The sequence below is a fragment of the Bos indicus genome, chromosome 18 (genome assembly GCF_029378745.1).
Source record: "Bos indicus isolate NIAB-ARS_2022 breed Sahiwal x Tharparkar chromosome 18, NIAB-ARS_B.indTharparkar_mat_pri_1.0, whole genome shotgun sequence".
Classification (NCBI taxonomy): Eukaryota; Metazoa; Chordata; class Mammalia; order Artiodactyla; family Bovidae; genus Bos; species Bos indicus.
Genome location: NC_091777.1, coordinates 61,604,671 through 61,622,186, shown reverse-complemented (window position 1 = coordinate 61,622,186; position 17,516 = coordinate 61,604,671). Strand labels below are relative to the sequence as shown.

At 44.4% G+C, this 17,516-nt stretch overlaps 1 protein-coding gene across 6 annotated transcripts in view; it reads right to left on the bottom strand.

The window, feature by feature from the left end:
* The window catches only part of LOC139177195 (cationic amino acid transporter 3-like), a 45,956-nt gene that overhangs the window by 11,879 nt on the left and 16,561 nt on the right, over positions 1–17,516 (bottom strand). For 2 of the 6 annotated variants that reach the window (XM_070771667.1, XM_070771669.1), the window contains exons 1-9: positions 12,380–12,535; positions 6,587–6,694; positions 4,627–5,022; positions 3,468–3,626; positions 2,345–2,522; positions 2,028–2,140; positions 1,646–1,868; positions 1,335–1,474; positions 1,130–1,232 (exon numbers count right to left, since the gene is read on the bottom strand). In XM_070771667.1, coding sequence (XP_070627768.1) covers positions 1,130–1,232; positions 1,335–1,474; positions 1,646–1,868; positions 2,028–2,140; positions 2,345–2,522; positions 3,468–3,626; positions 4,627–4,996 — 1,286 coding nt within the window. In that variant the 5' untranslated portion in view covers positions 4,997–5,022; positions 6,587–6,694; positions 12,380–12,535. Of the gene's footprint in view, positions 1–1,129; positions 1,233–1,334; positions 1,475–1,645; positions 1,869–2,027; positions 2,141–2,344; positions 2,523–3,467; positions 3,627–4,607; positions 5,023–6,586; positions 6,695–12,379; positions 12,536–17,516 lie in introns of those variants that run through there. The other 4 variants (XM_070771670.1, XM_070771671.1, XM_070771673.1 and 1 more) reach the window with 4 other exon arrangements.

Sequence of the window (17,516 nt, the reverse complement as noted above, 5' to 3'; positions counted from 1 at the left end):
CAACTGACAAAGAATTAATCTCAAAAATGTACAAGCAGCTCCTGCAGCTCAATTCCAGAAAAATAAATGGCCCAATCAAAAAATGGGTCAAAAAACTAAACAGACATTTCTCCAAAGAAGACATACAGATGGCTAACAAACACATGAAAAGATGCTCAACATCACTTATTATCAGAGAAATGCAAATCAAAACCACAATGAGGTACCAACTCACGCTGGTCAGAATGGCTGCTATTCAAAAATCCACAAACAATAAATGCTGGAGAGGGTGTGGAGAAAAGGGAACCCTCTTACACTGTTGGGGGGAATGCAAACTAGTACAGCTACTATGGAGAACAGTGTGGAGATTCATTAAAACCCTGGAAATTGAACTGCCATAGGACACAGCAATCCCACTGCTGGGCATACACACTGAGGAAATCAGAATTGAAAGAGACACATGTACCCCAATGTTCATCACAACACTGTTTATAATAGCCAGGACATGGTAGCAACCTAGATGTCCATCAGCAGACAAATATATAAGAATGCTTTGGTACATATACACAATGGAATATTATGCAGCCATTAAAAAGAATACATTTGAATCAGTTCTAATGAGGTGGATGAAGCTGGAGCCTATTATACAGAGTGAGGTAAGGCAGAAAGAAAAACAGCAATACAGTATACTAATACATATATATGGAATTTAGAAAGATGGTAACAATAACCCTATATGAGAGACAGCAAAAGAGACACAGATGTATAGCAGAGTCTTTTGGACTCTGGGGGAGAAGACGAGAGTGGGATGATCTGAGAGAATAGCATTGAAACACGTACATTATCATATGTGAAACAGATCACCAGTCCAGGTTCGATGCATGAGATAGGGTGCTCAGGGCTGGTGCACTGGGATGACCCAGAGGGATGGGATGGGGCGGGAGGTGGGAGGGGTGTTCAGGATAGGGAATATGTGTAAACTTGGCTGATTCATGTCAATGTATGGCAAAAACCACTCCAATATTGTAAAGTAATTAGCCTCCAATTAAAACAAAACAAAACAAAACAAAACAAAAAACTTGAAGACGATGAACTGCCACTGAGTCTTTAGGAACGTACGTGCCCCAGTCAGGGTGCAGTGGAATCTCACCTGAGGACAAGGACAAAAAACGCCACCAAGGAATAAACCAGCAGGTGTCCAATCGACATGAGGTCCACCAGATTACTGAACTCAAAGAGCAATGCCATGATCCCTAGAATGAGGGCACAAACGAGGTGGGGGTCGGCAGTGAGAAACCACTGGACATACCCAGATAAGGAACGGGATCAAAGGAGGAGTGGGTTCTGTTGCTCACCTGCGAGAATTCCAGAGGACACGGTGGCCATGATGGGGGTCTTCGTGTGGGCATGGGTCCGGGCAAGTCCTCGGAAAAGGAGCCCGTCCTCTGCCATTTCCTGGATCACCTGAGGCACGGGGAACAAGGAGCTCTGCAGTCTGGAAGGGATGGTGGGAACACGGGTGGGGATGTTGAGAAGGAGGAGAGACCAGGGCTCTGGCTCTCTAGTCTACATGGGGTAAGGGGTCTTTCCCTCTCTTGTCTCAATCCCCAGGGCTGAAACACCTGAGCATCTGAACAGTTCATGGAGAGAAGGCCTTGACACTGACCTGTATAAAAGAAAACAGAGGATGCCAACAGCCACGACATATCTGGCAGGGCCCCACCCAACATGGAGGAAAGCCTGCGGAAAGGGGCTGTCAGGCTGAATCTGGTAGTAGGGCACCATGAGGGTGAGAGTTGCCGAGACACCAAAATATGCCAAAAAGCAGATGAAGACCGTGGACATGATGCTGATGGGGATGGAGCGATGAGGATTTGGGGCTTCTTCCCCTGCAGGGTGGGTGAACATCTCGGGTTAGGAAAACACTGATGGCACAGCACAAAATCCACTTTCCTCTTGAACTTTCAAAAGGTTTTCAAAATCTTCTATCAACCCCTATGCCCAAGGGCAGCCCAATCCCCTGATGGGACACACAAGGACCCAGTTACCTTTCGTGACAATGTCATCAAAACCCACAAACGAGTAGAAACATAGAGCTGCTCCATGGAGAATTCCATCATAGTTGAAGGGCACAAACCCTCCAGAACCCAGAGGGCCCAAGCTACAGTGAGAGAAGAGGCAAGAAAGACCATGAGAGAGGTGCGTTCAGTCATCTCTACAGGACTTCACAGTTAATGCCACAAGCCCTGGGCTCCAGGACCTCGTTATCCAGATCCACCAGCCCAGATCTCTTTAGTCCTCGCCAGATTCCCAGCTTTGCACCAGCCCCAACAAGCATGACAAGGACCAGGAGCACCCTCCTGACCTATAGATGTCACTGGATTCAGACGTGTTCAATGTGTAGTCCTGTTCAGTGAGCTTCCAGTTGTGCAGGTCTCCCTTAATGAAGCCAGACAGGATGATGAAGCTGAGAACCAAAAGGTTGATGCCTGTGGATATTTTTCCAACCAGGACTGACTCACGAACTCCCAGAACCAGTACTCCTGTGGGAAAGATGGAATATGAGACATTCCAAGATAGCCAAATCAAATCCATAGACATAGAAAGCAGACTAGTAGTTGCCAGAGGTTAGGGGGCTGTGAGATTAAGATGGATAGTCTGTCTTACTGGGTTTCATTTTGCTATAATGAAGATGTTTGAAGCTAGATGAAGGTGATTGTTATATGTCTTGAATGCCCTAAGTACCACTGAATTGCATACTTTAACATGGTTAGTTTCTTACTGTGGCCATTATCATATAATATGGGCTCAGTCACTCAGTCGTGTCCGACCCCTTGACCCATGGACTGTGGCCTGCCAGGTTCCTCTGTCCATGGAATTTTCCAGGCAAGATTACTGTAGTGGGTTGCCATTTCCTACTCCAGTCACATAATATACACATCTATCAAAGCATCATGATGTTCACCTTCAGCTTACATAATGTTGTATGTCAATTATATATCAATAAGGCTAAGGAAAAATAATAAAATGGCTAATTTTATGCTATGTTAATTTCCTCCCAATTGAAAAAAGTCTCAGTAGAGAGGAAGAAACTTGTCACTCTAAGTAAATGATGCTCAGCTGGGGGTGATTTGGGTCCCCAAGGGACATTTGGCAATGTCTGGAGACATCCCGATTGTCACAATTTGGGAAATATGAATCACAGGTGTTTAGTAAATGAAGTCCAAAGATGCTACACACCTGACAGTGATTGATTAAGAAAATCCTGCAGTGCCTGCATCACGCCCCAACACCAAAGGCTGTTTCAGCCTGGAAGGTCAGTAATGCCAAGGGTGGGAAACAATGCTCTACATCTTGACTTCTTGCTTTCGTATCACAGACCCTAATTTCTAGTTCCCACAGTCCCTCCACCTCACACCTTTCCCACCCTAGTTCCCCCACTGCCCCACATCCCAGTTTTCCCATCCTAACTTGGACCCCTGTCTCACCTGTAAGCAACAGCACCAGGGATAGGGCGACAAAGTCCGGGTACTTGGCCAGATAGTAGGGCATATATGGAGAGAAAGTTCCCTCTAAGGCCTGAAAGATGTGGTTCCCAATCAGGCTGTCAAAGGCGATGCTCCAGGCCCTGGCCACGCTGCCCGTGACTGCAGCAGAATGAGAAGGAACATTCATTGACAAATATAAATTGCACCCTCGTAGAAACCAAGAACCCTTCAGGGATCAGCCTTGTCATGGTGAAGGGCTAGCATAGCTCAATCATGCTATGCAGGACCACTCAAGACGGACGGGTCACAGTGAAGAGTTCTGACAAAACATGGGCCACTGGAGAAGGAAATGGCAACCCACTCCAGTATTCTTGCCAGGAGGACCCCATGGACAGCATGAAAAGGCAGAAAGTTATGACGCCCAAAGAGGAGGCCCCCATGTCAGAAGGTGTCCAACATGGGAAAGATTGAAGGTAAAAGAAGAAGGGAGTGGCAGAGGATGAGATGGTTGGACAGCATCACTGACTCAGTGAACATGAGTTTGAGCAAACTCCAGGAGAGAGTGGAGGACAGAGGAGCCTGGTGAGCGGTAGCCCATGGGGTTGCAAAGACTTGGACACAGTTTAGTGATGGAACAACAACAACAAATATACAAAGTCATGTATGTTGTGAAAAAAATACAAAATACCAAATCTCGGAGAGCTTCTTTTCATGGGGTGGGGGAAATAGACCCAGATAATTCTAAAATAGATTAACTATTTAATGTCAGTGGGAGATCAAAGGAGCAAGATGTCTGGGCGATAAGGATTAAAATTTTAGTTCAAATGCTAATGGAAACTCTATGAAGGCAACCGCTAAACAGAGACTTCAGTATGGTGAGGGGATAAGCCTGAGGGCCATGCCTCCCTACAGTGCCCTTTCCTCTCGATTCTTGGTCCATCATTTAAGGACAGCAGGGGAGAGCTGAAAAGAATGAAGTTGTGGACTTTTCCTGACGTTATTTCCCTCCTCTCCTCACAGAGTGGATGACACAGTTCTCATGCACGACCTCTCCTCACAGAGTGGATGACACAGTTCTCATGCACGACCGAAGACCCAAATGCCTGCTCCTGGTCTCCAGAACTTCAGCCCCACACCTACCCGCCATCCATGCCCTCACCAACGACATAGGACAGTATGAGGTTCCAGGCAGTGATGAAAGCCCACAGTTCTCCCACACTGATGTAGCTGTAGAGATACGCAGAACCGGTCCATGAGACCCGTGTCCCAAATTCGGCATAGCAGAGCCCAGACAACACAGAAGACACAGCGGCCACCAAGAAGGAGATGACAATCGCTGGTCCAGCGATGAACATGGCCACTTCTCCCACCAGGATGTACACGCCAGCCCCCAGAGTGCTGGCCACACCAAAGGCCACCAGCTTCATGGGGTTCAGAGGAGCCATGGGACTCTCAGAATCCTCGGTGGGCTCCAGGAGCCGCCTGCGGACCAGCTTCTGACCAAAGTGGTGGAAATCCTGACACTGCATCCCGGATAGAGTTGAGAAGCTGTGACCTGCTCAGGAAACAAGACACGAAGCCATCAGCAAGGTCCACCCGCCCTTGGCCCTTGGGCCATTTTCTCAATTGGGGACAACAAAGATCTAATTGTAAGATAGCATTATAATCTAGACACCCAAGTTTTAGGCCACTTCCCAATTCCCAACTTAAATAAAGGCCAGACATTGTTAAAGCAAACCCGAGTTTTCCTTTTCTTGGCCCATCTGGCTTTTGAAGGGAATCCTCCCGGGTTGAGCTTCCCTGGGGGCTCAGGCAGTAAAGAATCTGCCTGCAGTGCAAGAGACACAGATTCGATCCCTGGGTGGGGAAGATGCCCTGGAGAAGGGAATGGAAACCCACTCTAGTATCCTTGCCTGGAGAATCCCATGGACAGAGGAGCCTGGTAGGCAACAGTCCACAGGGTTGCAAAGAGTTGCACATGACTTAGTGACTAAACAACAGCTACAACAGAGTGGGAGCAATTTGCTGGCTGTGGTGGTAGGTGATGTGCCTTGATTCCAGGCGTGGTTCTCCCAAAGTTGATGAAGAAGCTCTGCTTGGGTGAGGGACAGGCTGGGGATTGTCATTTAGGCAGAATGGGAGAAATGGGGAGAGGGGCAAGAAAAAGATAACTGGGGCTCCTTCATTGAGCAGACCTAGATTAACCCCTGCAGGTCTTAGAAAGAGAACAGAGCAGAGAGTGAGAGCAAGTCCTCCTGCAAGAGAGAGAGAGTCAGAAGTCTCCAGCCAGCAGTTTGGGGAGACCAGCAGTTTACCTTGAAATCCTGGGTTTCAGCCCCAAATGATCTCGGAGAGAGAGAGCCGGGAGTGCTGGCTTAGTTCTCTGCCCAAGAATTGGGCTCTAGTATGCTGTATGAAAACCAGGACCCCTAGTCGCCAGTACACTAGGGGCTAGAAACTAGAAACAAGGTTCTCCTGGTTCTAGTACTGAGTTTAAAAAAAAGAAGAAGAAGAAGCATTTTTCCAGGAGGTAAAAACTAAAAATATGTTAAAAGTGTATTACTAGAGACACAGCACAGTCGTGCAGGAGCACACAGAGGAACAGTTTGTTTAGTTAAGACAGAAGCCAGGCAGAGCTCACACTCAAGAGAAAGGCTGTGGGAGTCCCCCCGAAGGAGGAGGAGCCCCATAAAGAGACTGTTAAATCGCCTATGCAGGGCAGTTCTTCCCGTCTTTGTTTACCTTGGCCAATTACCTGGTTTCTTTTTCCACACCTGACCTGCCCTAAGACCCTCCCTGACAGGTGTGTGCAGCTATTTTTCTGGATGAATTCCAGCACACAGGCCTGTGAGGGCCTGGACATCACCTATTACAAGATGGCACCACCTCCTTTTTGCCCCCCAAAGAGTCTTTCTGCACATGTGTTGTGCCCCAAAGATAGAAAATATGTGACCTCTTGATCTTTTACACACACAGGGTTTAGCCCCTTTCTGTCCCTGCCATGATTGTTATAGTAACATGTCCACAGCAGGCAAAGTCCAGCTATTTACCCTGTTCCTGGCATTTCCATCTCAAAGTGCAAACAGAAGTCTAATGTAAACACCTAGCCTGGACCTCACCTGCTTCGTTCCTCAGGAAATGTAAACAGAAGGCTAGTTGTAGATGGAGTTCTTTCTCCTGTTCATCTACCCTTCCTGTGTCTTCTTTGCAGGCTCTAGACAGAGAACCTAGGAGGATAGAGGACAAGATTATCTGCCCCAAGAACAATAAATTTAAATGCTTCTACAATATGATGAGGGCTTCCCTGGTGGCTCAGATGTAAAGAATCTGCATGCAATGCACGAGTTCCCAGTTCCATCTCTGGGTCAGGAAGATCTCCTGGAGAAAGGAATGGCAACCCCCTCCAGTATTCTTACCTGGGTAATCCAATGGACAGAGAAACCTCGCAGGATATAGTCCGTTGGGTCACAAAAGAGCCAGACACAACTGAGTGACTAACCAACAATATATATATATATATATATATATATATACACATACATATATATTCATACATGCATACAATGGAATGTATCTCAGCCATGAAAAATGTAACAATGATACTTGCAGCAGTATGGACCTAGAGCTTATCATAGTTACTGAAATAAGTCAGAAAGAGAAAGACGAATACCATATGATATCACTTATATGTGGAATCTAAAATACAACCCAAATGAACCTATCTATGAGACAGAAAGAGACTCACAGACATAGAGACCAGACATATGATGGCCAAGGGAGAGGGAGAAGGAAGGATTGCGAGTTTGGGATTAGCACATGCAAACTATTCTATATAGATAAACAAGATCCTACTGTATAGCACAGGGAACTATAATCAATATCTTGTGATAAATGTCATTGAAAAGAATATATCAATATATATGTATATTTGAGTCACTTTGCTGTACAGAAGAAATTATCTCAACACTGTAAATCAACTATACTTCAATAAAATGAAAAGAAAATAGCTCAAATTGAAGCAGCCAATGAGTGAGAGTCTAAATTTTAAAAAATAAGACATCTGAAATAGTCATTAGGGATTTAGTAGTAAGGAGCACTCCCCCCTTTCACAACAGCAGGACATTTGGAATCCAACCCACATATCTTATATTGAAAAAAATTCCACATTGGTTTTTAAAAAATCTGACTTTTTAAACAACTGTAATTTAATAGGAGAAAACATACAGAGTTTAAAATAATATAAGGACAGAGACTTAAGCCATGAGAATGGCATGTCTGATATCACATTGTATAGAATTTTCTTCTTGTTTAGTCACTCAGTCATGTCTGACTCTTTTGTGGCCCCATGGACTGTAACATGCCAAGTTCCTCTGTCCATGGGGTTTCCCAGGCAAGAATACTGGAGAGGGTTGCTATTTCCTCCTTTAGGGGATCTTCCAGTCCCAGGGGTCAAACCCACGTCTCCTGCTTTGGCAGGCAGGTTCTTTACCACTGATGCACCAGGGAAGCCCAGTAGACAACCCCAACTGACAGGCAGTCTCTTCCTGTTATGATTCATGAGAGTCACTCAGGTCCAACTCTGCTGCTTTCTCCCCACCCTCTCATCTTTTCAACATAATTTCCCATGTTTTTAATTCATCTCACGGTGACTGCAGTAACTGTCAGAGGTATGCTCACATTCCTGTTCTTTTTCCTTTTTCATTCAACAGTTACCCTGTGTTTCCAAGTGAGTGTGCTGATCATTATCCCTCCCCTAACTTCCCTGCCCTCTATCTCTCAAATACTAACATCTTTTCATTTTTATGTACTTCCAAAAGTGTCTGAAATTGTTACTCAATTCTATAACCATCGCTGAGTTTGGGTACTTTGTGTTTACATTATATGTGAATATTTTACACTGATGTTGAGTTCACTGTGACCTGTGATTCACAGTTGATAACCTGCCCCACCCTGGCCCCTGCCCCCAACCCAGTCTTCAGCATGTTAGTCCTCCCATCTGTGCCTCCTCTTCCTGCCTCTTCTGTCTCAGATGGAAACACTTTTTCATCTCACTCTATTTCTCTCTTGCCTTCTGCCCCCTCCCCCGTGCATCCTGTTTTTGACATGAATTCATCACTGTGCCTTAGACCAGTGGGTTTCCTTTCTTGGTTGCATTTGGAAACCAATCCAAATACCAAATCCAGGCTAGCCCTGACAGAATGGAAACTAAATCACAGGGGAGTCGAGAGAAAACCATGTGACCTGGGAAGAGGATGAAAAAATTCCCAATCACGGTATCGTCAAAGATTCTTCCATTATGAGGGGACCCTCTCGGGAACACGCATACACACACACCATGAGTTTTCTCCATTATCTTGTAAACGGAAGGAGTCTAGAAATAAATGTAGTTTTTTCGTGTTTGTTGATATTCTTACTTTTTGGACTTCCCTGGTGGCACAGTGGATGAGAATCCACCAGCTAATGAAGGGCACATAGATTCGATTCCTGGTCTGGGAAGATCCCACGTGCCATGGAGCAACTAAGCCTGTGCTCCACAACTACTGAGCCTGTGCTCCACAACTACTGAGCCTGTGCGCCACAATAAGAGAAGCCACCCCAAGAAGCATGCACACCAAAGCAAAGAGTAGCCCCCTCGCCACAACCAGAGAGAAACCCTACATGCAGCAACTAAAACCTAGTGTGGCCAACATTTTAACAGTTTTTAAAAAATCAAATGTTTTGTAAAATTTGCCAGTGAAACTATCTTGTTTTTGTGCTGAGAGGTTTCTGATCACTGATTTTACCTCCTTATTTGTTTGTTATTCATATTGTTTATTTTAGCCTGACTTTGTCTTGATATGTTGGATGCTTCTAAAAATTTGATCTGTTTCTTCTAGGTTATCCAATTTGTTGGCATATAGTTTTTCATAGTAGTTTCTTATAAGACTGTCTATATTTAAAGTACCGTTTATAATATCTCCTTTCTGATTTTATTCATTTGAGTGTTCTCTTTTTAAATTTTTTAAAAATTGTTTATCTTAATTGGAGGCTAATTATTTTACAATATTGTAGTGGTTTTGGCCATACATTGACATGAGTCAGCCACGGGTGTATTGCTTCACAATGTTGTGTTAGTTTCTATGACACAAAGAAGTGAATCAGCTTTGTCACTGTTCAGTCGCTCAGTTGTGTCTGACTCTGTGCCACCCCATGAACTGTAGCCCACCAGGCTCTTCTGTCCATGGGATTCTCCAGGCAAGAATACTGGACTGGGTTGTTATTTCCTTCTCCAAGGAATCTTCCCAACCCAGGGATCAAACCGGCATCTCCTGCATTGGCAGGTGGATCCTTTACTGCTGAGCCACAAGGGAAGGAAGCCCAGTGAATAGCTATATGTATACATATGTCCCCTACCTGCTGGGAGTCCCTCCCACCCCATCCCCCAGCCCCCATCCCAACCTTCTAGGGCATCACAGAGCTGCAAGCTGAGGTGCCTGTGCTCTCTGCAGGTTCCTATTAGCTTTCTGTTTTGCACATGTAGTGTATACATGTCAATCCTAATCCCCCAGTTTGTTCAACCTTCTCCTTCCCCCAATGGGTCCACATGTCAGTGAGCTGTTACCTTACAGATGTCAGAATGGTCACAATTGGAAAATCTACAAACAATAAATGGTGGAGAGGATGTGGAGAGAAGGGAACTCTTCTGCACTGTTGGTGGGAAAGTAAGCTGACACAGCGATTATGGAGAACAGGATGGACGTTCCTGAACAAACTAGGAATAAAACTACCGTATGACCCGGCAACCCATTACTGGGCATAAACCCTGAGAAAACCAAAGTCAAATCAAACCAAATCACAAAGGTACATGTACATGAATGTTCTTTGCAGCCCGGTTTACAACAGGCAGGACATGGAAGCAACCTGGATGTGTATAGATAGATGAATGGATAAAGAAGATGTGGTACATATAGGTAATGAAGTATTACTCAGCCATAAAAAAGAATGAATGTGAGTCACTTGTAGTGAGATAAATAAACTAGAGTCTGTTATACAGTGTGAAAAAACTCAGAAAGAGAAAAACACATATTGTATATCATGAATACGTATGGAATCTAAAAAAATAGGACAGATGAACCTATTTGTAGGGAAGGATGTAAGAACAGACTTGTGGACACAGTTGAGGTAGGAGAGGGTGGGACGAACTGAGAAAGTAGCGCTGACATTTATACACGATTATGTGTGAAACAGATAGCTCATGGAAGCCGCTGTAGAACATGAGGAGCTCAGTCTGGAGCTCCGTGCTGACCTAGAGGGATGGGGACATATACACATAATTATGACTGAGCCTCCTTGTTTTACACAGAAACCAGCACAACATTGTAAAGCAATTATCCTCCAACTAAAAAAAAAAAAATTGTAAACATTTAAAAAATAAAGTATTATTAAATTTTTGGAAATAAAAAAAAGGAAAAACAGATGGCCTCCCAAGTGCCTGGAGGGAGGGAGGACTAATCTTCATTCTGAATCAGAAACGAGAGACTGTGTTTTCAATCCTTTGGGACATAGAATGTCTCCCCATTACACTGCTCTGCAAGGCTAGGCTGACTCAGTGAACACTAGTTAAGGGCAGGGGGCTTCTGTCCATGTTACTCTAAGGTCCAAGTTGAGCATTATGGTTGAGGGCAAGCATTCAAAGAGTCAGGAAGCTATGATTAGCATCTTGGCCCCACGAACACCTCTCGGCCCTTGAACAAGTCATATACTTCTCTGGACCTGTGTTTCCTTCTCGGTCAAACACTGCTGATGAACCTTTGAGACCTCTCGTTAGGAACATAAAATGGTGCAGTTGCTATGGATAAAGTATGGTGGTTCCTCAAAAAAACCAAAACTGAAATTACCATCATGGTTGGGCAATCCCACTTCTGAGAATACACTCAAAAGAACTGAAAGTGAGGTCATAGGAGACATTTGCACACCCATGTTTGTAGCAGCTTTGTTCACAATAGCTGAAAGATGAAAGCAACCCAAACAGCCATCCACGAAAAATGGATGACTAGAAAGTGATGTGTGCCGACAGAGGAATATTATTCAGCAATAAAAAGACAGGAAATTCTGACCCATGCTACAACAGGGACAATACCCTAGTGGACAAGAGACTTGAGAACAATATGCTAAATGATAAAAAGGCAGTCTCCAAAAGACAAATACTGTATGGTTCACTTCAATGAAGTACCTGATATAGTCAAATTTACACAGACAGAAATAGATCAGTGGTTTACTAGGGACTGGGTGAGAGGAAAAATAGGGAGTCATTGTTAAATGAGAACCCGGTTTCGGTTTTACAAGACAAAAAGAGTTCTGCAAATTAGTGTCACAGCTGTGTAAATTTACCCAATATTGCTGAACCGTTCATTTAAAAATGGTGAAGATGGCAAATTTATGTATATTTTACCACAATTAAGAAAAAAAAAATGATGCCAGTGATAAACAGGAGAGCCAGCTTCACAGAGTTGCTGAGTGTACACAACTCCAAGGTAACTTAACATGAAACACCAGTGAGTCATCCCCAGCAGAATGCTCAGCTCCTAGATGAGGCATCAGCAGACATGGAGGGCAGAAAGGAGACAGGAGACTGAAGGCAGTGGTACCCAAATCACAAACTCTATGTGAGGGTCATCTGAGTGTTGAGTGAGCACCAGACTAAAACCGGTCAAAGAGCCTTTGGACATAGATCCCATCTCTCGCAGCCCCTACTCTTCTCACACAAACACAATAGCTCACAGCTCCTTCTACTTTCATCTGGAAAACAGGTCTCTCCACCCTCAGGCTGGACCCAGGCTGACCCCTCTGCACTCTGGGGTTGCAGAGGTCTCTTTGGGAGGATGTGAACTCAGCACCTAGTCTCCTACAGAAGAGGGTGACCCGAGACTTACTGGATCCTTGGGGCAGAGTCTGAAGCACTGGGTCAGTCAGGGAGGCTGAAGTTAAGGCGCGCAGGGCAGGAGCTGATGTTTGTCCAAAAACCAAAGAGGGAAGTCACTGAGCACAGAAGACAACCTTTAACTCCTGGGTAGTTGTGGTGGGGAGGAGGCTGGGAGGACCGGAAGCTTATGCAAAGTTCCTGTCAGCCCTTAACATGTCTGTGGTTACCGTCACGGGATTTTCAAAGATGTTTTTTAACTGGGGTAACATACAAATGACATCTCCCTCATAGCTCAGTCGGTAAAGAATCTGCCTGCAATGCAGGATACCAGGTTCGATTCCTGGGTTGAGAAGATCCTCTGCAGAAGGGATAGGCTACCTACTCCAGTATTCTCCCCTGGAGAATCCCATACACAGAGGAGCCTGGCAAGCTAAAGTGCATCGGATCGCAAGACTCGGACATGTCTTAGTGAATAAACCACCAACAATGTACAAATAACAGGAAATTGACAATTTTAATGGAACAACAGACTGGTTCTAAATAGGAAAAGGAGTATGTCAAGGCTGTATATTGTCACCCTGCTTATTTAACTTATGTGTAGAGTACATCATGAGAAAACGCTGGGCTGGAAGAAACACAAACTGGAATCAAGATTGCCGGGAGAAATATCAATAACCTCAGATATGTAGATGACAACACCCTTATGGCAGAAAGTGAAGAGAAACTAAAAAACCTGTTGATGAAGGTGAAAGAGGAGAGTGAAAAAGTTGACTTAAAATTCAACATTCAGAAAACGAAGATTATGGCAACCGGTCCCACCACTTCATGGGAAATAGATGGGGAAACAGTGGAAACAGTGTCAGAGTTTATTTTGGGTGGCTCCAAAATCACTGCAGATGGTGACTGCAGCCATGAAATTAAAAGACACTTACTCCTTGGAAGGAAAGTTATGACCAACCTAGATATCATATTGAAAAGCAGAGACATTACTTTGTCAACAAAGGTTTGTCTAGTCAAGGCTATGGTTTTTCCAGTGGAAATGTATGGATGTGAGAGTTGGACCGTGAAGAAAGCTGAGCACCAAAGAATTGATGCCTTTGAACTGTGGTATTGGAGAAGCCTCTTGAGAGTCCCTTGGACTGCAAGGAGATCCAACCAGTCCATTCTGAAGGAAATCAGACCTGGGATTTCTTTGGAAGGAATGATGCTAAAGCTGAAACTCCAGTACTTTGGCCACCTCATGCGAAGAGTTGACTCATTGGAAGAGACTCTGATGCTGGGAGGGATTGGAGGCAGGAGGAGAAGGGGACGACAGAGGATGAAATGGCTGGATGGCATCACTGACTCGATGGACGTGAGTCTGGGTGAACTCTGGGAGTTGGTGATGGACAGGGAGGCCTGGTGTGCTGTGATTCATGGGGTCACAAAGAGTCAGACACGACTGAGCGACTGAACTGAACTTAACTGAACCCTCTTTAACTAATTAGTTCAGTTGTGTCATAACCAAAAGTAGAGTCTGGCTGCTGGCTCCTCAAAAGCCATTAAGAAGGCCAGGTTGGTGGAAGGAAAGTTTGCTTTATTTTGGATGCCAGCAATGGGTGGGAGGAGGGTTATACTACTGCCAAAGGTCAACCCCCCTGCCCACCCCAACAAGCAGACAGTAACAGCTTCAGTGGGTTTCCCTGTTGTTCAACTGGTAAAGATTCCACCCGCAGTACAGGAGATAGCACTTCAGTTTCTGGGTCAGGTAGATCACCTGGAGAAGGAATAGGCTACCCATTCCAGTATCCTTGGGTTTCCCTGGTGGCTGAAACACTGAAGAATCTGCCTGGATGCAAAAGCCCTGGGTTCAAACCCTAGGTTGGGAGATTCCCTGAGAGGGCATGGCAACCCACTCCAGTATTCTTGCCTGGAGAATCCCATGGACAGAGGAGCCTGGTGGGCTACAGTCCATAGGTTTGAAAAGAGTCAGACATACCTGAGCAGAGCACAAGAGCTTTTATAGTCTCAGAGAGGGTGATACATTCAGAAACAGCACAGTTCACTCTGACAGTCATCTTGAAATTGGTCATCAGTGAGCTGACCAGCGTTGTCTTGACTGTTTTAGGTACAGTTAAACTTCAGTAACAAGGTCAGCTTGTTCCCATTTCCTTGAGGCTAGTTCTCAGAATTGGGGCACCTGTTGTCATGGCTACCCTCTGGTCATCAGTTAGTTAACGTCTTCCAGCTGGTGGAAATGTCTGTATCTACATGCTCTCAGAATATTGTCTGTAGCCCTTGAGAAGGAACTAATGGTCTTTGACTATGCTTAATCACTATATTATTATTATTATTGTGTGTTCTCCTTTGACTGTTTTCCTTTGTTTCTGCATGCTCTCCCTTCTTGGAGTAAATTTATTCTTTTGATAAGCTTTTACCACAGACAGAAGGCAGGCAGAGGACATGAGGGTCAACGACCTCCCCCATTTCCATGTTAAGTACATTCACATTTTGTGCAACCGAACCCCAGGACTTTTTTTCCTCTGGAAAAACAGAAACTCTGTACACATTAACCAACAATTCCCCCTTTTTCCTTCCCCAGCTCCTGGCAACACCATTCTACTTTCTCCCTATGAATCTGACCACGCTGACCACTTCATTTCAGTGGAACCATCCAATATTTGTCCTCTCTTGTCAGCCTTATTTTACTTGTATAATGTCCACTACGTGTACCCATGTTGTAGCATGTATTATATTCTATTCCTTTTAAATGTGGAATATACTGTGTTATTGGTACCTACCACATTGGCTTAACCATGCTTTGGTCAATAGGCACTTGGGTTGCTTTCATATCTTCAAATCAGATCAGATCAGGCGCTCAGTTGTGTCCGACTCTTTGCGACCCCATGAATTGCAGCACGCCAGGCCTCCCTGTCCATCACCAACTCCCAGAGTTCACCCAGACTCACGTCCATTGAGTCAGTGATGCCATCCAGCCATCTCATCCTCTGTCGTCCCCTTCTCCTCCTGCCTCCAATCCCTCCCAGCATCAGAGTCTTTCCAATGAGTCAACTCTTCCCATGAGGTGGCCAAAGTACTGGAGTTTCAGCTTTAGCATCATTCCTTCCAAAGAAATCCCAGGGCTGATCTCCTTCAGAATGGACTGGTTGGATCTCCTTGCAGTCCAAGGGACTCTCAAGAGTCTTCTCCAACACCACAGTTCAAAAGCATCAATTCTTCAGCACTTAGCCTTCTTCACAGTCCAACTCTCACATCCATACATGACTACTGGAAAAACCATAGCCTTGACCAGAAGGACCTTTGTTGGCAAAGCAATGTCTCTGCTTTTGAATATGCTATCTAGGTTGGTCATAACTTTCCTTCCAATGAGTAAGCGTCTTTTAATTTCATGGCTGCAGTCACCATCTGCAGTGACTTTGGAGCCCAGAAAAATAAGGTCTGACACTATTTCTACTGTTTCCCCATCTATTTCCCATGAAGTGGTGGGACCGGATGTCATGATCTTCGTTTTCTGAATGTTGAGCTTTAAGCCAACTTTTTCACTCTCCACCTTCACCTTCATCAAGAGGCTTTTTAGTTCCTATTCACTTTCTGCCATAAGGGTGGTGTCATCTGCATATCTGAGGTTATTGATATTTCTCCCGGCAATCTTGATTCCAGTTTGTGTTTCTTCCAGTTCAGCGTTTCTCATGATGTACTCTGCATATAAGTTAAATAAACAGGGTGACAATATACAGCCTTGATGAACTCCTTTTCCTATTTGGAACCAGTCTGTTGTTCCATGTCCAGTTCTAACTGTTGCTTCCTGACCTGCATACAAACTTCTCAAGAGGCAGATCAGGTGGTCTGGTATTCCCATCTTTTTCAGAATTTTCCACAGTGTATTGTGATCCACACAGTCAAAGGCTTTGGCATAGTCAGTAAAGCAGAAATAGATATTTTTCTGGAATTCTCTTGCTTTTTTGATGATCCAGCAGATGTTGGCAACTTGATCTCTGGTTCCTCTGGCTTTTCTAAAACCAACTTGAACATCAGGAAGCTCACGGTTCACATATTGCTGAAGGCTGGCTTGGAGAATTTTGAGCATTTCTTTACTAGCGTATGAGATGAGTGCAATTGTGTGGTAGTTTGAGCATTCTTTGGCATTGCCTTTCTTTGGGATTGGAATGAAAACTGACCTTTTCCAGTCCTGTGGCCTCTGCTGAGTTTTCCAAGTTTGCTGGCATATTGAGTGCAACACTTTCACAGCATCATCCTTCACGATTTGGAATAACTCAACTGGAATTCTATCACCCCGACTAGCTTTGTTTGTAGTGATGCTTTCTAAGGCCCACTTGACTTCACATTCCAGGATTAGTTACTGTGAATAATGGTGCTGTGAACATGTGTGTACACATGTCTCTTCCCAAGTGTGATTTCAACTCTTCTGGGTTTATCCTCAGAAGTAGAATTGCAGGATTATATGTTTTTAAGATATTTTATATTCTGTGATGGAGAAATAGTTCACATACTGAGGTATGGGGAAGTCAGTTTGGCTTATCTGTGGTTCAGCCTGAACTTTGTGTAAAAAACACAGCCTGTCAGACCCTCAAAGCACATCTGCTTTAACCTTGAGGTAAAGAAAACTGTTTTGAAATATTAAAAGCAGCAAGGGAAAAACAACAAATGACACACAAGGGGATTCCCATAAGGATAACAGCTGATCTTTCAATAGAAACTCTACAGGCCAGAAAGGAATGGCAGGACATACTTATACTGATGAAAGAGAAAAACCTACAACCCAGATGACTGTACCCAGCAAGGATCTCATTCACATATGAAGGAGAAATCAAAAGCTTTACAGACAAGCAAAAGCTGAGAATTTCAGCACCACCAAACCAACTCTTCAACAAATGCTAAAGGATCTTCTCTAGACAGGAAACACAGAAATAGTTTATAAACTCAAACCCAAAACAACAAATTAAATGGCAACAGGATCATACTTATCAATAATTACCATAAATGTAAATGGGTTCAATGTCCCAGCCAAAAGACAAAGACTGGCTGAATGGATACAAAAAACAAGACCCCTATATCTGTTGTCTACAAGAGACCTACCTCAAAACAAGGGACACATACAGACTGAAACTGAAGAGCTGGAAAAAGAT